The following is a 23,017-nucleotide window of genomic DNA, read 5'->3' as shown; positions in this document are numbered from 1 at the left end:
TACGCTGTCTGTCAGGCTCAGGTGAGTGGGATAGCCTGTTGGCAAGTAACGGGTTAGTGTCTCTCCCCCCCTACACCTCCTCGTCTCTTCCCTTCACCCCCCCTTCATCTCAGAGGGCTATATATTGGAGGTCGCGACTCGTCTACATCTCAGCATCACTTGCACTCACACACACTCGCACACACATACACACACAAGTGTTTGCGACGGACAGACGAAGAGCAGACAGGATGAGGTCCCTGCTGAAGCTGGTTGTGTTTCTGTTCTGTGTCCAGAGGGGAGAGGGCCACTGGCTGAGGTCACTGCTCGGTAAGTGCTGCCTGGGGGGGTCGTGACCTATGACCTTTTGGTTTTTTGCCTGCTTTGAGAGTGGCGTGTTGAATAGTGTGTCTAGACGTGGTCTTGTATTACTGTAGACTATCACTTTCTGCCTCTGAAAAGTTGTTAATTCTGAGTTACAGTGTAAATACCTGCATTGAATGTGTTTTTTATCTCTGACTGTTTGGATGTTAAGAGTCAGGCTTGATAGTTCAGCTGAATGTAGTTGCTCTCTGCTGTCAATGAAGAATTTGAGGGTTTGCTTTTGCTACTGCCCCTCTGATCGTTTATGTTCTGTGAGTAATTTGGTGTGTCGGATGTATAGATAACTCTGTCGGTCTTTTCCAGATCAGAGACGAGAAGCAGCATCTCCAAGCGGCTCTCCAGATGAAGACAAGAGAAGTGGAGAGGCAGCTGAGGACGCCGACCAAACAGAAGGTTCTGGAGTCTGGCCATCGCCCGGCTCCGTCCCGGTGCCGATCCGGTCTCGTCGCTCGACTCCAGACTCCCACTGCGGCCTGCGCTCCATCCTGCTGCAGGTTCGAGACCTGGGGCTGGGCTACGACTCGGACGAGACCGTCCTCTTCAAGTACTGCGGCGGGACGTGCCCCCGCGTTCGCTCCAACCATGACCTCACCCTCACCAACCTGCTCGTCAGCGGGGTGCTGCCCCACCCGGCGCCCGGGGAGCTGCGGCACAACGCGCCCTGCTGCAGGCCCACCCACCACGAGGACCTGGCCTTCCTCGACAACTCCCACCGCTGGCACAAGGTGGAGAAGCTGTCGGCCGCCGGCTGCAGCTGCGTGGGCTAGGGGGCTGAACGTAGAGGGGGGGAGGGGAGGGGAGGGGTGGGGGTGTGTGTGGGGGGGTGGAGGCGTGGAGCTGTTGTTCACTGTTGAGACGCTTTGGGAGGAAGAGGGGAAACTGTGGGACAAGTCTGCTAGCAGGTGCTCTTGTAATGTCTGTAAATGAAGAGTTTCATTCCAATTGAAAAAACCTACGCTTACAAAACAATTTATTGCACAAAATTATAATGAATTAGAACTTTCTTAAATGATAGTAGGTAATTTAAGTCTGTGGTTGCATGATGAACTTAAAGTAATGTTTTTTTCCCAAAGTAGATATGTAGCATATCATCGCTGTTGGGTGAAAACCCAATGGTGAGAATCTCATAACTCCAATTTTGTTGATTTTCATGTTTTAACTTGATGATGAGAGGATGAGAAAATTCTTCAACCAATTTAATGAACTCTACACTGTATGGCCATTCTTAGTTCCAAAATAATTGACATTTTGGACACAAGGTTTTCACCTGACAGCAGTGATATATAGGATTTTGGACAATGTAAAGACTTTTTGTTTTTTTGTAAATATTGTTTAATGTCAAACCAATATCACCCTTTGCTGGATATCTGATTTTCTGGTAATGTGGTCTAGAAAGGGTAGAACTGAACAGAGACATGACACTACAAGAAACTACTTGACTTTGTTTTGTAAATAAGATCAAAAGAAATGTGTATTTAATATTTAAAAATCTTCAGTGCAATTTTGGGATTGATAAGAGTGGATCATGTGTACGATGCTGCGTACCGACACTCTGGTTCAAAACAGCGCAGCTGAGTTAAGTTCTTCATAGTTCAAACGAAACCCTCAACGGTCCAACGACAATCAAAAATGTATTTATGTACGATAAATTATTTATTTATTTGTTACCATTCCTTTGTCATTCTGATTAACTTATTTTGTAATATGCCATGTTCAGTGTGTGTACAGTTCCTAATAAAGACAAACATGTACGTAACTAAACATTGTTGGTGACATAATAAATTACATAATATGGTCCAATTTAATAAGAAAACAGGTTTATTCAAAGTTATGTACAAAAATATTTGACTGTTTTGCAAAATAAGTGTACATACACACACACACATGTAAATCCAACAGTGTCCAGGCTAGCCTGTAGCCCAGCTAGCAAGAGGCCCGTTCATTTGGGTGTACTTCGCTCACGGCCTTTACATACAGATGGAGAAACACACTAACACATCGCTAGTACATTCCCATCCAAATCATGTATTTTTTTTAGATCTGTGAATCGGATCCAAACATCTTTTCTCTATTCCTGTCAGCCATGTCGACCTGTATTCAGTGTTTGCTTCTCTCTGCCAAGAACTAAAATCTTTGTAATGCTAACAGCCATACAGACAGACTGGTAGCATGGCTAGTGAGTTAGCTGTGCCTGGACGTTCCCAGATGGCCTCTGTGTATCTACTGCACATCGCTCAGTTCCTTTGATACCTTGCAAGTGAGTTTCCCTGTTGCCATGAATAAACCAGTTAACAGAATATTCTCCTTTCTCTCTTTGACTAAGCAATAGCAGGTTATTTCCAATACAGAGGAAAGAAATGATGATCTCAGTATCTGTGCGATCTAATTGACACTCATGACAAATAACCTGACTGTACAGGCAATTGTACTTTTTCACTACAATGAATCACAGATGTCAAGAATACCCGGCTGTAGGAGCTGCTGGAAATGTCCACAGCCCTAAAAAAAATGTACCAATGATGCCTGACAGTGAAAACTAAATGTGGAAGTAAGATGTAAATAAGAGGTTTTTATGCCACAGTAACCCGTTTAATATGGGAGTAAACCAGGATTCTTAACTGGGTTTCTCATAATCAAAGAACCAGGTTATTCTAATCCAGTTACGATGTTTACATGTTTCGACCCAAAACCAGGTTACTGCAGTGATCGGGTTAACAGAATCCTCTCTGTATGTAAATGCAGCCACTGACTAGTTTCACTCTCCCTATGTGGCCGTCGCCTCCTCCTCCTCCGCTTCCTCTGGCTCCGCCCCCCACACCTGGACACGCCCCTCCATGGCTGTCAGGAGGCGGGTCTCTGTGGGATGGAAGGACAGCGATTGGATGACAGCTTTCCCCACTGGCAGCTTCAACGACAAAGACCCCTGGAGGGAAGAACAGTAAGGAATGTTAAATGTTACTTTGCTCTTTATTAAATTAATCTTCTGTCATTGTTTGTATCAAAAAGTTACAAATGTATTTGGTGGACAGATTGCTTGCCCTTGGCCCAAGAATCAGTTAATTTGGTTATTTTGGTGATAATTTGGATCTGGGATTTCCACCATTAGACAATTATTGTTTTTTTTTAGCCATAACTATTATGCTGTGTTCATGTGCTGGTGGAAAGTTTGACATGCGGGACGTCCAAGTCCGCTGCTAACCAGCATCAGAAGAGAAAAGATAAAACACATGAACTGTTGCAGAGGCTGCAGCTTTTCAAGTTGGAGAATTGTTCAGCGTTGGTGGAAGTTTGTCTGTATTTATATCCACTGTTGCTCTGTAAAACTGTTTGTGATGAACCTGTTGTGTTAAAAAAGACACTTTAACTTGACATTTACCTCCACCAGGTCCCAGCAGTAGACGTGTCCGTCCTCTGAGCAGCTCAGGACGTGGGTGTCTTTACTGGAGAGGCAGCAGTCCAGCTTATAGCCCTTCATCTTGTGTCCTGTGTACCTGAGCAAAAAAAAAAAAAACACAAAACAATGAAATCCTACCATGAATCAGAACTACTTTAATCGTCGAGGTCACTAAATGTTCAGGTGACTCTGCTGCACAGGCTGTGTCAGAGACTTGTGTAGGAGGAGAGAAGTTCTATCAAAGTTTCTGCAATTCAGTCAGAGATTACTCCAGACCTTAAAGATGACTCATACAGTAACCCATAATGTGCTTTACTTTAATGCTGTCTACCATTTTGTAATTTTTCAAAAGTTGGATATCGCATTTTGGAGCAAAACGGTTCATATCTGCTAATATATAAGAGCAAAAAGTTTTTGATTTTTTACTGTTAAGATCCATAGGCCACTTCCAACAGGACTAATGTTTTGGTATAACAGGTAAATGCGTAAATGTGACTCTGAGGAAGGCAGCTGCTATGTCGACATGTCAGTTGTTTTATTCTTGTCCTTTCACAATAAAATATTAGTGCTGTAACTGTTAAGTGCTCTGGGCTCCGTCTGTGGGTTCGTCCTGTTGGAAGAACTAATTAGAGCTGCTGTGCTTGGTGAAGTGTCCGGTTTGGAGCGAGGTAGGACGCACTTCTCTCTCTTTTAGAACTTTTAATTTGGATTTTTAAAACGAAATCCACGTCCTGAATCGGCCCAGCCCTGCTGGGAACGCCTGCTGCCTGTTTGAACGCTACTCACTCTCCCAGCATTTCCCCGGTGCTTTTGTCCAGCAGTCTGACTGTGGAGTCCAGAGTGGAGGTCAGGGTGCACTGTCCGTCCTGACTGAAGCACACACATGTGATGGGGCCTGGAACACACACACACACACACACACACACACAGTTAGAAGGTTCTACTTTCCTAGAAAACACCCCCACCCCTCCACCTACTCACATTTTCAACTGCTCAACAAAAAAAAACAACAAAAAAAACAACAACTGCTCGATGATGGAGGACGGTGCTATGAGTAAACAACCAGCATCACAACACATTTCGTTCTCAAGCAAAAAAAAAATCTGATGAAAAAGCAATATTATTATTTCAGCATTCATCATGGTGATACATGACTTCTTCACTAGACATTTCTACTCTAGCTAGCTAGCTTATTCCTCTCTACTGTGAAAATGTGAATTTATTATTTGTGTCATTTATGTTTAAAAAAGTACAAACACAGTTACTGACTGTTGATGAAGTCCACATGCAGCTGTCCCATTCTCAGGTCGTAGCGCCTCAGTCTGCCATCCACCGACCTGAACAGAAGATACTGAGTGTTTACAGAATATTGTGTCAGAGTAACATTGGTTTTGGGCATCTTAACTAGAGCTCCTGTGCTTCGTTAAGTGGCTGGTTTGGAGCGAGGTAGGACGCACCTCTCTATCTTTTAGAATTTTTTATTTGGATTTTTAAACAAAATCCCCTTCCTGAATTGGCCCAAAGCTGCTGGTTGTGGGCATCGTCGGTCAGTTCATTCTACTGTTTCACTCAGTCTAAGTCACTCTGTATGAGAGCGTCACCTGTCATTGTAATGTAGTGAATATTCACAACAAGCTTGCACCAATTTAATCCTTCTCTAGGATGGAGTCACAGTTGAAGACTTTCTCAATGTGCTATTAGCAACTTTGTTTCAGTAACCTGCAGAAAAAGAATCCATCAAAATCAACTCTAATAAGAAGTATTGGCTTTCGTTGCACATAGTATTTCCACTTCTCTGACCCGGTCAGCAGCTCGTGTTGCACCACCTTCAGGCTGCTGACGCCGTCCCGGGCCTCATCCAGAACCTGGATGGGCTCAAACCTCCGGGACCTGGTGTCCCAGCACCGCACCGTCCCGTCTATGGACCCTGCATGGTGAGAAAACACACACACACACACACAGAAAACACACACAGGACAAACAGATAAACACACTCATTTTATTGAGGAAGTACTGAATCACAATTAGAATCAGTTTAATGATCAGATAGATTTATGTGTGAGGAATTAGCCTTGATGAGTTTATGTATGTTACACAAATACAGCATAGGACACAATGTATATCAGATATATTCAATAGTGTATTGTATGTGTTATGCGAGAGGAGACTCACCAGACAAAATGACAGTTGCCTCCTCATTGAATTGGACACAGTTGACTTTCTGTAAACAGAAGACTGAAGTCAGAGGAGGAAACTTGAGGAAACTCGTTCCTTTTCCCTCACATCATCCTCACTCCCTTCTTCTCACAACAGCTGACACGCAGCGCTTGGATAATAATAATAGTAATGCAATGCAGTGCTGTTCCTCTCAGAGTTTGTAATTTATTTTCTTACACATATAAAATCAAAAATTTTTGATTTTATGAAAGAGGAAAAACAAGGCAACAGTAAACATGTCGTCCTCCATGAATGATGCAGTCCCCCTCTGAACCAATCAGCAACAAATAAGTCCCCCTTGTTTCGTTTTCTACCTGTATGGTGCGTTCATGTGCCGGTGGGAAAGTCCGACATCCGTGACTAAAGTCGGCTGCTAAACAGTGTTGTATTCATGTGCTATTTTGTTGGTAAATCAAACCCGGAAGTCAAATGATGAACAAACATGAACGTCCTGAACAGGATGATGTGGATTTGGCTGCTTCTTACTTTTAAAAAGCACTTGCTACAATCCTACCAGTATCTTCGCGAGAATAAGGAGGAGAGAAAGTGGATCAGGTATGTCACCAAGTAGATTTTAAGCGCCTAAGTATATTATTCAGATTTTTACGCCATGTTGAGAAGATTGCATCATAACCTGGAAACTTGACCAGCAAAATTTTCTCCAAATTTCCAACTTCATCATCTGATTTTGAATGGTGTTCATGTGAAATTTCCAAGTATGAAAATTAGTTCTTCTGATATATCCATTGGCACGTGAATGCAGGGTTAGTGTCGCCTTTGGGACAATCAGTGTAATCAGTGTAATGCATTAGTGAGATGCATCATTTTGCCAAGTTTCGTCAAAATCTGATCAGCGTTGTCTGAGACATTGTGTGTGATGGACAGACAGAGGAATGAACAAATGAATGGAGGCCACAGTCGCAAAAACGCAAAACTGCGCTGGTGAGAGAAAAACAAACCTGAAGGGCTTTAAAAATATCCACTAAAAAAGAAATCAACAGAGTCATTAGCAGCAGAACTGACCCCGGCGTGACCCCTGAGTTTCCGTGTGACCTGTCCCGTGGCGACGTCCCACAGGATCACCGTCTTGTCGGAGCTACAGGAGCAAAGCTGGCTGTTGTCATAGGAACTGTGGAAGCAGCCAATGAGAACACAAGCGCTGTTATATTTCATGCATGTGGGCAAAAAGTTATTATATTCGTACTTATTTATATTGGGTTTTTTTACCTTATTGATGTGTGGATGTCAGTACTGTATGTGTCTATCTACCTATCTATAGGGGGGTGGACAAAACAGCGTCAATCCTCCTAGTAATGCTGTCATACAACTCCTGAACTGTGTGCAGATCTGTGGTCATTTTGAGGTCGTAGTTTTATGGTTTTATTGAACTAGTCTTATCCTATTAAGTGTCCATCTAATCCTATCAGTGAGCTTCGACTTACAATCACTGTGGTCATTTTGAAGCTGTAGTTTTGTAGTGTCTAGCATCCGTCTATCAAGCTGTGCCCCCTGTTCCTCTTTGCTGATGCAGTTTGTCTGTGTTTTGCATAAGTTGTCATGATTTTCCAGAGTGTTTCCCTTGCCACATTAAACAATTTTGCAGTTTTTGTGGCTGATGCTCCTGCAATTCAGGCTCAGACTATCTGGCCTCTTTTGGACTCTGACAGTTGCCTTGTGCAGCTTTTAAAACGTAGACAAAAAAGTGGTGATTGTTAGATCTGTTTTAAAGCTGACACATGCTGAATTCAACTTAGTACAATTTGCCTCTGTAGCTGCCTCTGTAATTGTGATTTAGTTACTTTGAAATTAAGTCCTTATTCATGTGGTGTTTTCACTGTTTTGTACATCTCCCGTATCTATCTATCTATCTATCTATCTGACACTTCAACATCCACATCAGCAGTTTTTCCTATTTTTTCATGTTATTGAGATTATTGTTTGGCTTGAAAATGAAAAGCAAAATGAAACCAGAATGCATGGTTTGGGTCTCAGTAACTACACAACAAGAAACAAATTTAGACAGAAAGGCACATTTAAAATTTTTGGTAAAATCATCTGCATTTGACAAAACACTGGTGCTGGTCTGTTTCACAGTCGACGACTGTGAAACAGATCTTGTTATCCTCTAAGACTCACTTGCTCTTCTTCAGCAATGCACTGCTTCACACTCATACATCATGACATTTTAATACTATAGGCTACTTAGTGTAGAGGAGGCAGTAAGAAGTCCCTCACCCGTCGGCGTCCAGGACCTCGTACCCGTGGCCGCTGTAGGTCTTCAGCAGAGTGCCTCGGCTCACACTCCACAGCTTCAGAGATTTGTCGCTGCCGCAGGACAGCACGTAGTTCCCATCAGCTGACGGAGGAGGGAGAGGGGAGAGGGGAGAGAGGAGAGGGGGGAGATGTGACATATCTACCAGGAGAAAATGCCATTCGGTGGACGCTTTTATCCACAGCGCCTGACTGTGCACTGTGAACGCACACATTTTAGCGTGGGTTGTGCCAGTGCATCGGCAAATTAACAGGGTACAGATTAGGATACCACATGTACAACAGCTATGTAGTTAGCAGAGGTGGGGACTCGATTCACATGACTTGGACTCGAGTCCCATTTTTAATGGCTTGAGACTTCACTTGATGCATGAAGAGAAGACTTGAGACTTGACTTGGGTTCTGGTGACTTGGGACTTGACTTTGACTTGTATTTTGATGACTTGAAAAGGTTTCTAAAGTCTTGACTTGAGATCTTGTGTTTGTGTAAATGACTTAGATTGAAAGTGATGAGATTTGTTCCAGCAGACAACTGAATTTAAATTCTGTTTTCTGAATTTGTATGGAATGATTGAATTTATTGAAGTTGAAACTGATTATAGAAATCAAATTCATGATGCTCTTACCAAGTTTTTATCCTATTAAAACCGTATTGCATTGAAAAGTTTTCTCTAAGATATAAAATTGATACTTGACTGGATTTGTTCTGACTTAACTTGGTAATCTACATTTAGACTGTGCCTCAAGACTTGAGACTGACTTGGGACTCGAGCACAGATGACTTGGTCACATCTCTGGTAGTTAGTGCTATGCTCTACCCATTGGTTATACAGGAGCACAAACTATGAATTATACAGAATCTGATGTAACACTTCCTTGTGCTATTTTTGGGTGAACGCCTGGCTTGGATGTTGGAGGACAGTGGGATGGGTGGGTGAGAGCTGGTATGTCACAGATATGAGGACTAAAGTCAGATGTTATGAAGCATATTTGTGTGTATGGGATTTCTGATGACACCCGGTACGTGAAATCTACCCACAACCTACCTCCAGACACTCCTAATGTTTTGTCTCTTACCGTTGAAGCGGACAGCCCTGACAGCCCCCTGCTGACAGTCTATGGTCCTGAGCAGGTGCTGGGGGAGCTGGGGAGCCTGGGGTTTAGGCAGGGGGAACGACATCACTTAATCTGTGTACCATGGGAATAAGCAGAACACCAGCATGTCAGCAATACTGCAGCAAGTCTTCACTTCATTATAGCTGATTGTCAGTGTTTGTTTTATTTCTTTATTTTGCAGCACTTTGTACACTTGCAAGCTTGAAAACTGCTAGACAAACAAAGCTATTACTAGAAATAACTGATCAGATGTGCACTATCTGCATGATTTAGCTTATGGACTAATACATATCTAGTTATTATCTTGAAACGTAACAAATGAACTGAGACAAAAGTAGAGTGTTTTACTGACTAGTAGTCAGCCCTGTAGTTAGTCATTTCCAACCCCTAGAGCAATTTCTTGCCATTTACCTACTTGAAATGTTCTTCCAAAGAGTTCAATTTCACGGCTGTGCCATGATAATTTTCCAAATCGATATTAGTATGAATGTAACCAGCTCATGCACAGTTTCTACAATCTTCTATTCATTTCATCTCTGTCGCCCCAGTCTCACGTACTTCCGTTAGTACACGCGATGCATACTGGGATCAAATCTCCATATCAAAATAAAAGTTCAAAAGCGTTCTCCCTGTTTATCTCGGCGTGTGTAAATCACGTTCAGCTATTATTTTGAAACAGGCCGGAACTGTCAACTTTTCAGTCCATTCACGAAGTAGCCGATCAGCTGTCTGACTACCACTGGGTTTATATTTTTTATTAATAATCACAACAAGAGGACATTTCGACATAACATGTCCTCTAACAACATGGCAGACCCGAGAAGACAAAATAAGATTTTGCGGTTAGTATGTTATACAGAAAATAGCTTTCCTTGATGGAGTTGGCTAGCTAGCTGTCGAGGTATCTAGCTAGCGTGGCTAACGGCAGCTAACCTTTAGCTCAGTCAGCAGAGGCTAAAGCGATTAGCAATTAGCTATAGGATTTAAATGCCATTGAACAGTCGTCCTAAGACGGTTATTACCTAATATTAAGTTGGCTGTCAGCGTTTTGACTGTTTTGCTATTCAAAATGGCCATAAAAACGGGCAGCTCGCTCTTTAACAGCTGGATAGTATTGTTTTAAAACTATAGGGACGACTATCTGTCATTTCGTCATGGTGTTTCATAGCTGCTTGCCCAGGCCAGTCTCATTAATGACAGTCTGGTACTTTAGTAAGTCACATTACCATTATGCTTCCATTCAGCTGGTTATTAATGTTTTATACATTCTTGGTGTGATCAGAATGAGAAACACTTTATTTGCCACGCACAATAAAAATATAGTGATCTGTCTTTCTGACATTAGTGCAAAAAGAAGTGACAACTACAGTCAATTTGGCAACTCAAGTGACATGTACATACTGATAAACATATACTAGTGACAGGACCTCACATTAAGTAGAAAGGGACAGTGCAAGACATAGTACAATATACAGTAACCTGTACATATCACTCTACAGATAAACATTCAGTATCTGGTATATTGTTGCATGTTTGGTCAATATCTGTGTGCTGTTGCAGGTATAAGCCCCCCAGCACAGAGACCAACCCCACCCTGGAAGACCCCACCCCCGACTACATGAACCTGCTTGGCATGATCTTCAGCATGTGTGGACTGATGCTCAAGGTGACCTACACACACACACACACACACACACACACATAAGTCCCATCCTCCTCTGGTGTGTGTGTGTGTGTGTGTGTGTGTGTGTGACCACGGCCACACTGAAACTCTGCCAGACTCTCTCCCCTCCCCCATCTTCTGCCTGTGTGTGTGTGTGTGTGTGTGTGTTTGTGACCACACTAAAGGGGTGTTGCTCCAAAAGGGAGGATATTTGTCCATCCCGCTCATTCCATTTAGAAGATTAAAGGTAAACTCACCTTTTAGATGGTGGGTTGAAGGGCAGCGGCTGCCTTTCAGCACAGAGGACACAAACACAGAGGGGGGGGGGCTGTGTGGCCGCTAGATCTCACAGTGGATTATTTCACTAACTGTTTGGTTTTTAGTCAGCACAGCATTCTTTTTTGATTAGTTGGTATTAAATGTGTCTTCAAAACATATTGCATGAGTTGAACAAAGAAGAAAAACAGTGTGCCAAAAAAAGTGTAAAAAAAACCTTAAAAAGACGGTGCTCTTTGGTTTGGACTGAATGACAAAAGTCCAAGGCACTCTTCTTTGAACATTAAAAAGCCTTTATGGGCTCATCGAGACATTTGAAAACACAACACTTGAACACGTTTCAGCATTGGCCTTCATCAGGAAGCTTCAAACAATTCATGTTCAAACAGCTATTTAGTTTTAAATGTGTCTTTAAAACTTATTGCTCGAGTCATTTCCAGTAAAAACTCTCAGCACAGGCCAATATTCACAAATATAATGTAGATCTCAATAGGCAGAGCATGGCACTAACACCGCCAGGTTTAGGGTTTCCATCCCCACAGGAGCCACTCATGCTACAAATGCACTCATAATACTGTATGTTGTTACAGGGAGTGTACAAAAATAACGGAAACCTGTAACAATATATGAATATCAAGTACCTTGTCATCCTAGTCCTGAACTGTGTGTAGTGGGATATTGGACCATTTTTCAAGAAGGAAAGGTTCCGGTTCTTTGAAGGATGAAGGAGCTACAAATCTACTTTGCATGCTGACCTCAAGAACTTCTTGTAAGTTTAGATCTGGTGATTGGAGGAGGCCGTGAAAGGTGTTTGACTTCATCCTGGTGTGAAGCCACCACACCTGCAGTATGTATGAGGGTGTTATCATCTTAGAATATGGGAATTTCATGAGAGAACTGTGTTTGCACCATAAGGTGCAACCAGTCCTGTAAAATGAAGTCCTCTTTTCTAACCTTAAACTGGTCCTGATAGCTTAAAGTCAAAACACCAAATACAGGAGCAGTGTGGGGCCTTGTTCACTCAGCCTGTGTGTTGTGTTTGTGTTCCAGTTGAAGTGGTGTGCGTGGATAGCCGTCTACTGCTCCTTCATCAGCTTTGCTAACTCCAGAAGCTCAGAGGACACCAAACAGATGATGAGCAGCTTCATGTGAGTATGAAATAATATGTGTGTGTACAGTACATATGTGTGTGTGCCTGCAGTGCATCATTCCCACACTAATTTGTGTGCGTAAAAAATGAGAAAGGGGGGGGGATGTGACTGCCCAGATCTGCTATGATCAAAAAATAAAGCAATAAGTGCTCTTATAATAACTTACTATAAACATATTCAAGCTACACAAGGCAACTTCACATGTTGGCGGCTTCAAATGGCAGCAAGTAACTAAACTTTTAACGTTAGTGAGTCCAGCTTTCTCTGGACGGAGCGCTGCTCACTGCTGTTTAGGAGGCAGTTTGGATTTTGCTCTTAAGATTTAATTTGCCACTTCCTATGGGCAGAGAAGTGTCCATACCCAACCCCAGAATTTAATGTGGGCAAATAGGGTGAATCTACAGCAAGTGGATGGGACGCTCTTCTCTGTTGCTGCCCCACTTTGTGTTTTAGGCTGATAAGAGGGGTGTATTTTTACATTAAAATCTTGCCTAGTGCAGCTTTAAAACCTACTTGCTTCTACCTGCCACTGGGACACTGAGACAGGCTTTAACTTTAATGTCCAAAAAGCTTTTAACTGTGTGACCTCCAGGGATGGCACATTTCCATTTGCTTATAAAAGTGTAGTACAGTAGGGCAGCTGTCCAGGGAAGCTGGGTTGGGCCCCTCAGACAGATTTGCAGTGAGGAAATGCGTTCCGGTCCATTGGCTAGATGAGGCCGTATTGAAGACGAGCCTGATGCACTCATAGTTTACTAACGCAAAATGTTTGGCTCAGCAAGTAATGTCAGAGGATGAACTTAATGTGCCTGCCTCGGCTACGTAGACGCTGGTTCAAGGCCAGTTTTAGGTCATTTCTCAATTGCCGGGATATGATGTAACTATCCCTTGTGTTATTAAACAAAGGTGAGTGCGTTCATAGAAACCTGGAGGGGATGTAAGAAGAAAGGAGGGGTGAGTGAGAGCAGGTATGTCATTGGAGGTTATCAAGTGTTAACCTCCCACCACAGATTGAATTGGCCCCACAACACCCTAACCTTAACCTTGGCTCAGCACCAAGGTACCTGCCCTTTATACCCGCTGTCAGCCCTGACCAGACATACTCTCACCTACATTAGAAATGATTAGTCAATTAATCAATTAGTCGATCCTCAGAAAATTAATCCATTATAATTTTGATATTCGATTAATAGTTTTAGTCATTTACCAATTAAAAATACCAAACATTTGCTAGTTACAGCTTCACAGATGCTAAGATTTGCTGCTTTTCTCCGTTTCATATCATTATACAATAATACTTTGGGGATTTTTTGGCTCAGACTAAGTAAAAAAAAAAATTAAGACATCACTTTGGGCTCTGGTAAATTGTCATGGGCATTTCAAATTTTTGACATTTTATAGACTACATGATAAATTGATTAATTGAAAAAAAATAAGTGATAGATTAATTGATAATGAAAACAGTTGATAGTTGCAGTCCTACTATAGAGTGACAGTACTAATTCCGTTTGAGAGGGGTGGTTTAACCCTTTCATAATCCAGTCGATGGATAAAATTTCGTCATGTAAACACTCATTCCGATCACTTTCTTTATCTCGCCTCCTTCTGCACATGCTCGCGCATTTAACGTAAGTCACGTCAATTACGTTACCCTTTTTTTCCGGAAGGATTCGAAAGGATGTACTTGTTATTAACCCCAGGGCGCTCGGGCTTGATGTAGGCGGTGCAGCCCGTTTTTATATCAAGTCCTGACTCCGCCTCTCCGTGCCAGTTTCGGTTTACAGCAGTGAAAATTACAAATGGACCCAATCATTGCGGGGGCAAAACAAAACGTCTTTTTCTGACACTTATGGAGTCGTATGTTTTGATAAAACTGTTGCTTCATCAGAAAGAACAGCAGTGAATAAATAACCGACAGGTCCATCTTTTAAAAACATAAGCCCATGTTAGAGTGCTGAATTCAGTGTTTTGCGCATGTCAGAAACTTACTCAGAAGATTACATACTGTGGAGCATGTAAACGCACATCTCAATGCGATCGTTATATTTAGCGCTCATGTAAACACTTGCGTGACAATCTTCCTTCGGAATGATTTCATTCAGAATGAAAAAAAATGTCTCATGTAACCGCAGCAGGAAGCACTCATTGCTCAAGTTATCACAGTATTTTATTAACATGATAGCCAAAGCTTCTTTTGGTTGTGAATCTAGTCAAGTTCAACATGGCTAGCTAGCAATTCAAAGCAAGTCAGTGCTGTTCTACTGGCTCAGTCTGGCCGAAAGTCTGCCACTAGCACTATGCAGGCACAAATCAAATGTGTGGTTTTGCCACAGCGTGCCAATAAATTTCGCCAATCCAAGCACTTCCTGGTGTAACCGAGCCTATAGGGTTACAAATTAAATAAAATGAATAAATATGTTTTCTTTCTCTCATTCTTTTCTCTCCACTAAGCTTTAGTGTGGCCTTTCTCATTTCCATCAACATTTTTGAATCACCGTTTTGCTGGTAAACTTGACATTCAAAGTGATATTTCACTTACGTAGAATTTTTTTTTTCCGCATTTACCTGAACCTCCGCAGAAGTTCCTGAATGTTTAACCATCAACACCGGCTGCTCTGGGGAACCATTGTCACCCAACACTCATTTAGTTTAATTTTCAAAGCCAAGTCTGAAAACCATACTTGTAACACATCTACAAAGAAAGAAAATGTAGATCCTGATAATATTATTTGATGCTGTAAAAAATAACAAATTGAACCTTTTGGAGGACCAACAATACTTTCTAGTGGGCCTGAATTCTTCTTTTGTCTCCCATCCTCCCCTCTGTCTGCAGGCTGTCCATCTCAGCAGTTGTGATGTCCTACCTCCAGAACCCACAGCCGATGTCGCCGCCATGGTAACCAAGGACCAATCACAGCAGAGCGTGGAAGTATATATTGTTGGTGCTGGAGCAGGAGACGAGGCAGCTGATTGGCCCACTGGCCATCGGGGGGGAAAAAAACAAAAGACGGAAAGGAAGATAATATGAAAGAAGAGAGATGGTCAGTAACAAGGACACTAGACCAAAATGGAGAGATCAGATGGTCCTTGCACTCCGTTCTCATTTTTTTTTTCTCTATTCAATCTTTTCTAAGTCCTTTGTTTCTTGATGAAAACGTTGAAATATTACTGTTTGGTTGACCTGCTGCAGGTTGTCGGAAATAAAGTCGTACGGTTTTAAAAGTAACTGCTGTGTTTGTGTTTGTCTTTGGAAGAAGATGCACTGAACACATAAACCCCTCCTCACCCTCAGATTAACAGTCTATTGGAAGGATTATAATGTCTATTTAACATTAAGATATGAAAAAACTTGCGTCCAGAATTACTTTGTTTTCTTGTACGGAATCATTATGTATGGGAGTTGTGCGTGTGCACTTTCATGTCGCATTGATCCGGGGATTTTTCCTAGTCTTCTCTCTATTCAGGAGCTGCTATCAACAGCCTGCTAATCAACCACCCACCCACCCACCCACACACACACACACACACACACACACACACTTTGCTTTAATCTTCAAAGCCTTAAATCTATCCCTTTCAAACCTCTATCTAGTAAGGCCTCTAAAGCACTGCTCTTTCTGCTCTACAACACAAGCAGACACACACTGTCTTCATCGCTTGTGTGTGTGTGTGTGTGTGTGTGTGTGTGCTGACAACAGACAGGGAGTAGGGGAGTCAGCTGGATCTGAAACTGATTTAGTGGCCTTATAACTCATGTCTGCCGAGGCCTGGCTCTGCTCTGGCCGCGCCGACTGGGCATTTCAGCCGCCAGCAGCCACCGTCTCAGCAAACTCTGCTGCTTTTTCCCTGATTTGGTTCCGACTTACAGAAGCGTCTCAAAACGCCAACTGGGTCTTTTCCATTTATTGAGGAAGAAGGCTTAAACAACTCCTTTTACCCTATTGTTGTGGTTTTTAAAAACGTGTCTGCCCCCAGTCAGAATGATGCATTTGTTGTTGATTGTTATCAGAGGAGAGGATATTGAATTTGTCTGTGTCAGCAGTTATCGTCAGCATTGATCGGTGGGCTGCGTAATTTGGATATTAAAAACTGTCACAGTTTGCTGGATGTAGATCTCGAAGTTCAGCGGGTGCCGGGGCCGCAGGCGATTTTAATTAAATCTAATCTCCATATTCTGCACGGCTGGATCCGCCCAATGGGAGCGGACTGGGAGACTGGGACTGCTGGGGGAAAGCCCTCTGTCCCGCGTCTTAACACTAGAGGGCACAACGGCGTCACAAATGAGTGAGCCTCTAATGAATTGCCAGGAAATGAGAAGGCCCAGCTCAGTGGCCTCAACTAGTTACTCACTTTATGGATCAAAACCCAGCTGTTAAAATTCGGCTCTGGCTCTGGCCCTGGATCCGGATCTCTGCTCTCTCTTCAGGGGTGTTTCCTCTGCAGAAGAGTTTCTCAGTGGGATGGAAACGCCACTGAAACAGCATTTATCACACTACATGACACTGAAATTCTCCACTGGATCCACTTCCTCCTAGAAGTGGCTCTTGGTGGGGTGGAAATGGTGGCAGGATGGCTTAAGTCCTGAAACCAGAAGGCCGCAGGTTTGATCCCCCATGACACTGAAACCCTTTTTTTTTTAGTTAGTGCCAGTGGTCTAGGACTCTGAGTTGTCCCCGCTCCTTTACATTATTCCTGGTTTGTCTGCACACAGTCAGCATAGTTGAAGACATCAGGGTTTGTTTTAGCCTTAATTTGGTTTTGTCAAGCTTTCATTGTGCCAAAGTTGAGTGTTTTCATCTCAGCGCTGCGTTACGTTCAATCACCGGACACCCACAGGAAGAAATGGAAGTCTCCACCGGGAAATAACCCCAATCTCTCTAATAAAGGCAAAAAATGGCCAAAAAATAATCTAAAAACAGAAATAAATACAACGAAAAAATGAGTAAATGTTAAAACATCTAATCGCAGTCGGTATCTATTGCAAAATGATTGGAGGAAATGTAAACTACACAGACAGTTGTAAATAGGTACAGTAACTCGAAATTACTTTAAGTGCCTTGCTCAAAGGCACATCATCAATAGCCTTTGATTGAGGAGGGAGCACTTCAGGGTTCAGGGGTTTGAACCGGTGACCTCTCAGTCTTCAGCCTGGTTCTTCAGCCTTTACGCGACATCCATCCCTGCATGTCATGATCGATGTATTTCCTAATAAAACTCATCATGCTGTGTGTGTTTAGTGTATTAGATGTTATCTGTGTTCAGGCTACTGGGCCGCATGCTGAGTGAGCGGATGAGGGGACTGACTGTATGCTGTTTGTGAGTGTGTGTACTTGTGCCTTGAATGTGTGTGTGTGTGTGTGTGTGTGTGTGTGTGTGTATGTGTGTGTGTGTGTGTGTGTGTGTGTGAAGCGTACAAACAGCAGGCCTATATAAAAAAAAAAAGCCAAACAACCAGTAAAACTCCATTTAGTCTCTGCAGTAGTAGATAGCCAGGCTGCTTTTTGCATCCTCAAATGTCCTTAAACCATGTTGAACCCATTTGAATACATTGTATGTGTGTGTGTGTGTGTGTGTGTGTGTGTGTGTGTGTGTGCGTGTGTGTGTGCGTGTGCCCATAGCCCCTAATTTTCAGGAGTAAGGGGTTATTGTTGCCCCGCCAGAAGTGGTGGCAAGACGCTGAGTCGGGCTTCCTTCGTCATCAGCCTGTCACCAGCACATCAACACACACACACACACACGCACACACAGGAGAGCCTCCGTACATAACACACAAAGGCAGAAGTATCACACAAAAAATGCAAGCGCTTGCACACTTGCACAGTCAAATGTAAGAGTTGCAGGATGTCGTCAGAACACTGCTGGTCCTCCAGCAGCATCGCAGCGCAGGGGTGAATCAAAAAATAAAATAAAATGGAAACATGAAGTGTTGCAGAGTTTACTTTGATCACTCATCACAGCTCACACATGGAGCCTTCTGCTCATGCTCATATAGGGAATGTAGGAACAGCAGAAGTACAGTTAACACACTTTATTACTGTACTGCAGTCTTTTGACACTGGTGCTGCATTGTTGCCTTAAATTATCTCTGTGTATTAAAAGAGAGAGAGAGAGGATTTAATTGACTTGAGAGAGAGAGATAGAGAGAAAGAGAAAGAGAGAGAGAATTTGTAGCAGCTTGCCAAAACCTAAAGACAAGCAGTGGAGACTAAAATTGATTCAATCGATTTCTCCTTCAGTCAGTTGTTAATTTAAGTTTACTATTAATATCTGTTCATATCTTCCATTGTAGTTAGACAGATTATATATGTATCTAAGTCGTCCTCATGCATTCTACTATGCTGATAAAGCACATTTTGAATTGAATTGAGTTGAATTGAGAAGAAGAGAGGGAGGAGGAGGGGGGAGAAGGAGGGAGAGGAAGAACATGGGAAGAGAGACCTACAGTCAGATTGAGAGAGAGAAGGAGAAAGAAAGGGGGAGAGGGAGAGAGACCTTCAGACAGAGATAGAGAGAGAGACCTTCAGAGAGAGAGAGAGTGAAGGAGGTAGAAAAGGAGCGAGAGAGAAAAGAAAGAGAGAGAGAGCTAATTAGTCTTATTAGAGCTTTTTTTTAATCAATATTCTCTATTTTACTTATATATACTTACGTATATTGTTATTATTACACCTATTATTGTTGCCATTATTCTAATTGTTTCTTTTAATTTTATTGGACTATTTATTTATTATTATGTTTTTTATTATTATTATTATTTTTTTTTCATTATTGATTACTACCAGCTTTGGCTGAATTGGACTTCATGCCAATATCTCATTGAATTGAACTGAGAGAGAGAGTGAGAGAGAGAGAGAGAGAGAGAGAGAGAGAGTGAATGAAGGAGAGAGAGAGACCTTCGGAGAGAAAGAGGGAGGGGGGAGAGAGAGAGTCCATCAGAGAGAGAGAGAGAGAGAGAGAGAGAGAGGGAAGGAGAAAGAGAAAGAGAGACCTTCGGAGAGAGAGGGAGGGTGAAAGAGAGAGAGTCCATCAGAGAGAGAGAGAGAGAGAGAGAGAGAGAGAGAGAGAGAGAGAGAGTGGATGACAGCAGCCTCAGCCTGTCGTCCTGTGAGGAAACAGACATAAAGCAGCGCGGAGCGGACCGGAGCGGGACGTGCCTTCATTTCTCTCCAGTTCCCCACTTCACAGTAGTTTGGTCTTCCGCGGTACCGAGCCTCATTACAAATCCTCTTCAAACCTACAGCACAGTACCGTTATTCAGCCGGTGGATGTCACTTTACGGGATGTTCTGCATGTGAAAATGGAGTTGCCCTCCCCTCCGGTGGCGGATACGGTGCTGTTCCTCGTCCTCCCGGCCAGTCCTCCCAGTACCGCGGACTGGTTTCCAGCCGCGACCGACCGACAGGTGAGCAGGTCGAGGCCCGAGGAGCCCCGGGCGGGTCTGGAGCCCCCGCAGCCCGCAGGCTTTCCCGCTAGGTGTTGCAGCGGAGCACCTGACAGCCAGGTAAGACCGAGAGCAGCTGCATTCACAGAGCTTTGGATATCTGGGGGAAAAAGTCCATTGATGGCAATTAAGTCCCTGTAGCCTATCTAATAGAATTTGCCAGCAAAACGTCCAAATCCGCTTATATCTAAATTTCTGGGGACAAGTGGTGACTGACAAGCTATTATTTCATCAGTAGACCTATGATAAATTGTTAGATGTAGGTCACCAAACTATATTGACATGATTATTTGGTCAATATTAGAAATTATTAGGCTTTGATAACCAAATTACTATCTGTTATTTGGTCAGTGTGATAAATTATTGTCATCAAACTATGCCGATATTTGGCCAATGTGATACACTAATGGTCACAAAACTATGTTGATATTGATAACTATAGCCTACCAATATTTGGCCAATATGATAAATTATTAGACGTAGGTCACCAAACAAGCTTTAAGGAGCATTTGGAACATTTCTTACATATGGCTTCTAAATATATTTCTGGTTACTTTTGCTTCATCTTTGCTCTCCATTATAGGCTAATGATTAAAAGTAACTAAAGATACAAGAAAGCATGTACATCTTATTTCTAGTGTGCGGACTCTACTGTATCTTGTATTAATGATTAAAAGTAAACATGTCGTCTCACATGAATGATGTAGGCAGAGCTTGGGCCAATCAGCAACAAGATGCATCATCCCTCAAAGTTTCATCAAAATCAGACCAGTGATGTAGAAGTTATGGTCTTTCAAATTTTGAAATTTTGACATTTAATTATAGCGCCGTCATCAGGCCAATCATTCTATTTTAAAAAAAAATCATCTCAGATATTATGTTAGAGTTAAATTTTTTTACCTTAATTGTAGCGCCCCCATTAGGCCAATCAGTGTAATTCGTAAAGATCGCTGGATTTGTGCAGCTAGTTTCATGTCATGTGGACTTGCAGTGTATAGACTCAGGGCCTTTCAAACTTCGACATTGTGACCTTTAATTAAACATCGCCCCCATGAGGTCAATCAGTGTAATGTTTTAAAAGCCAGAACACAGTGGCAAAATGCATCATCCTTTCAAGTTTTGTCAAAATTGGAGCAGAGATATTAGGTCAGAGTTGGAAATTTTGAGTGTTACAGCAACACCTTCAGGCCAATCAGTGTCATTTTTTTTTATTTTTAAATTTAAATTTTTTAAACAGTGTAAAGATGCATCATCCTTCCAAATTTGGTCAAAACCGGGCCAGTCATGTTTCAGATGCCACCTAAGAAATCACATGTGACGGACAGACGGACACAGCCAGACCCAAAATCGAATACAGAACAGTTTTCAGCCCATAGGTACCAGGGCATCAATGTAATAATAACTCTGTTTGCTTTTCCTCAGTCACTGTTGATAAAGGGCTTATAGAGGAAGGACACTGGAATATTGCTATATAGTTTGGGTGCTGTGACTCAGACCTTTGCACTCCTTACTGTTGGCTGCTTGTGATGTTGGCGATCAAGGAAAGCTTATTCTGCTGTTACTCTCAAAAGAGCAGCAGCTAAATCCCTAGAATGTAAAACTGAAATATAAAGAAGGATGCGAGACCTCTAGACTACATCTATGTGTTCATGAATATGCAGAATATTCTTAATATTGTAATGAAAAAAGGATCCACACATACCATATACACAGATGACATATTGTTTATACATTTCACACTATCCCTGCTAATATCTGCATTTCCCACATTCAGATTTCTCATACTCCTGATATGAGTTTATCTGGATTACAGCAAAGAGGATACAGTGTTTTCACAGTGTTTCACCCCCGAAAACAGCTGCGTATCTTGAATACTATCAAGATAGGTCTGAATGCGCATGTCAACACACTCAGTGTCATAACTCTACTTACATTCCTCTATGGTCCTTCAGCAGCGGCGGGCCCTCAGCAAGAAAACTATAACCGCTACTAGAGAGAATGGGAAAAGCACAAATAAGTGCAGGCTCAGCACAGTGTGTTTGGAGGTAGAGCTTTTGTATTGATAACAATCAAATATCCATAAAACAATAGCTTGAGCACCAGCACCAAAAACAGGGACGGATGTGGAACCAAAACCACAATTATCCCACACCAATTCACACCAATTCTAGAAAAGACATTGCATAACCCTGTGCTTGTCTTTCCTGAGTCACAGTGGGGCTGTAGAGGAGGGGGGATTAACTCCTGTAGTTTCTACTGGGCTCCTATGTTGGTCTGGAAAGCTTTGAAAATTAATGGGAAATTAATCTGATAATTCCCAGGTCATTACAAGATATTGGACTTCACAAAAAGTCTTGAAATGTCTGGGGGAAAAAACATCTCTGCCATCTCGATACACACATGACCACTCATTTTATGTATTTGTAGACCCACTGATTGACTGATTGACCACAAAATCCGGTTAAATCCTTTTAAGAAATAAACTCTGGATACAAAAAAGGGAATTTTGAAATGGAGAATGTGTGAGGAATCCTGTATTTCTATTGTAAATGCTATGGGCAAGAGATGAGAGGGCTACAGGATGGGGTCGAATCTAACTGATGCTTCAAATCTGACAAAAAAAACACATGACTGTACCGCAGTCTACATAAAAATATCAACTTCTCTGAGTCTGAACTGTGCTGTCCATCTTCCCAAAAGGTACCTGGCCTCAGCAAAACCAAACATCAGGGCTGCAGTGTCCAGTAAAGCCCAAAATTCACTCGCCACTTTGACTATTTTACCAACCAAGCTAGATTTTTAGAGTAGAATCGGACCTCAAAATGATGCCGAGATGGTAGAGCGGAGTAACTCACCAGCCGCTGCAGATGTTTGCCAGCGTTCGGTTGGTGGCCGGCGGTCTTTTCCCAGCCTGCCAGGCAGCTATAAAAACAACAAAGAGCTCTGCTGCTGCTGTCTGTTGTTCTGAAGAACGAGATGCCTCTCCGGTCCCTCAACTCTCTTTTCGAGGGGTCAAGAGCGTGGTAGACGCTGAGGTTTTCTTTCCAGGCTATTATCGTACACATTCAGCAGAGTGTGAAATCTGCTATTGGACGAGTGAGTTATGTAAAATCTCTGTGCTTTGTTCT

The 23,017-nt window shown here is 42.5% G+C and overlaps 3 protein-coding genes across 3 annotated transcripts; 2 read left to right on the top strand and 1 right to left on the bottom strand.

Moving 5' to 3' along the window:
• The first annotated feature begins 230 nt into the window (after nt 1–230).
• On the top strand, nt 231–1,130 carry LOC139923295 (persephin). The gene is made up of 2 exons (XM_071914030.1): nt 231–309; nt 667–1,130. The coding sequence occupies exons 1-2, from the start codon at nt 231–233 to the stop codon at nt 1,128–1,130; spliced, it is 543 nt and encodes a 180-aa protein (XP_071770131.1).
• A 1,033-nt stretch (nt 1,131–2,163) lies between these two features.
• On the bottom strand, nt 2,164–9,906 carry wdr83 (WD repeat domain containing 83). The gene is made up of 10 exons (XM_071914051.2): nt 9,777–9,906; nt 9,323–9,433; nt 8,210–8,330; nt 6,998–7,103; nt 5,930–5,978; nt 5,558–5,684; nt 5,027–5,094; nt 4,544–4,652; nt 3,740–3,854; nt 2,164–3,286 (listed from the first exon to the last, which is right to left on the bottom strand). The coding sequence occupies exons 2-10, from the start codon at nt 9,423–9,425 to the stop codon at nt 3,128–3,130; spliced, it is 957 nt and encodes a 318-aa protein (XP_071770152.2). The 5' UTR covers nt 9,426–9,433; nt 9,777–9,906; the 3' UTR covers nt 2,164–3,127.
• Nucleotides 9,907–10,053: 147 nt separating this feature from the next.
• wdr83os (WD repeat domain 83 opposite strand) lies at nt 10,054–15,677 on the top strand. Its single transcript, XM_071914049.2, has 4 exons — nt 10,054–10,203; nt 10,922–11,027; nt 12,351–12,448; nt 15,285–15,677. The coding sequence occupies exons 1-4, from the start codon at nt 10,154–10,156 to the stop codon at nt 15,349–15,351; spliced, it is 321 nt and encodes a 106-aa protein (XP_071770150.1). The 5' UTR covers nt 10,054–10,153; the 3' UTR covers nt 15,352–15,677.
• Nucleotides 15,678–23,017: the final 7,340 nt, after the last annotated feature.

Source organism: Centroberyx gerrardi, chromosome 3, assembly GCF_048128805.1.
Source record: "Centroberyx gerrardi isolate f3 chromosome 3, fCenGer3.hap1.cur.20231027, whole genome shotgun sequence".
Taxonomy (NCBI): domain Eukaryota; kingdom Metazoa; phylum Chordata; class Actinopteri; order Beryciformes; family Berycidae; genus Centroberyx; species Centroberyx gerrardi.
This window is presented reverse-complemented; position numbering and strand designations above follow the sequence as displayed.

Coding starts and splice junctions, on each gene's coding strand:
- wdr83 (XM_071914051.2), bottom strand. CDS start 9,425: ATGTCGTTCCCCCTGCCTAAACCCCAGGCTCCCCAGCTCCCCCAGCAC. Junction 8,331..9,322: donor CAGGGCTGTCCGCTTCAACG/GTAAGAGACAAA, acceptor CTCCTCCGTCAG/CTGATGGGAACTACGTGCTG. Junction 7,104..8,209: donor GAGGTCCTGGACGCCGACGG/GTGAGGGACTTC, acceptor CTGCTTCCACAG/TTCCTATGACAACAGCCAGC.
- wdr83os (XM_071914049.2), top strand. CDS start 10,154: ATGTCCTCTAACAACATGGCAGACCCGAGAAGACAAAATAAGATTTTG. Junction 11,028..12,350: donor TGTGTGGACTGATGCTCAAG/GTGACCTACACA, acceptor TTTGTGTTCCAG/TTGAAGTGGTGTGCGTGGAT. Junction 12,449..15,284: donor CAGATGATGAGCAGCTTCAT/GTGAGTATGAAA, acceptor CTCTGTCTGCAG/GCTGTCCATCTCAGCAGTTG.
- LOC139923295 (XM_071914030.1), top strand. CDS start 231: ATGAGGTCCCTGCTGAAGCTGGTTGTGTTTCTGTTCTGTGTCCAGAGG. Junction 310..666: donor CTGGCTGAGGTCACTGCTCG/GTAAGTGCTGCC, acceptor GGTCTTTTCCAG/ATCAGAGACGAGAAGCAGCA.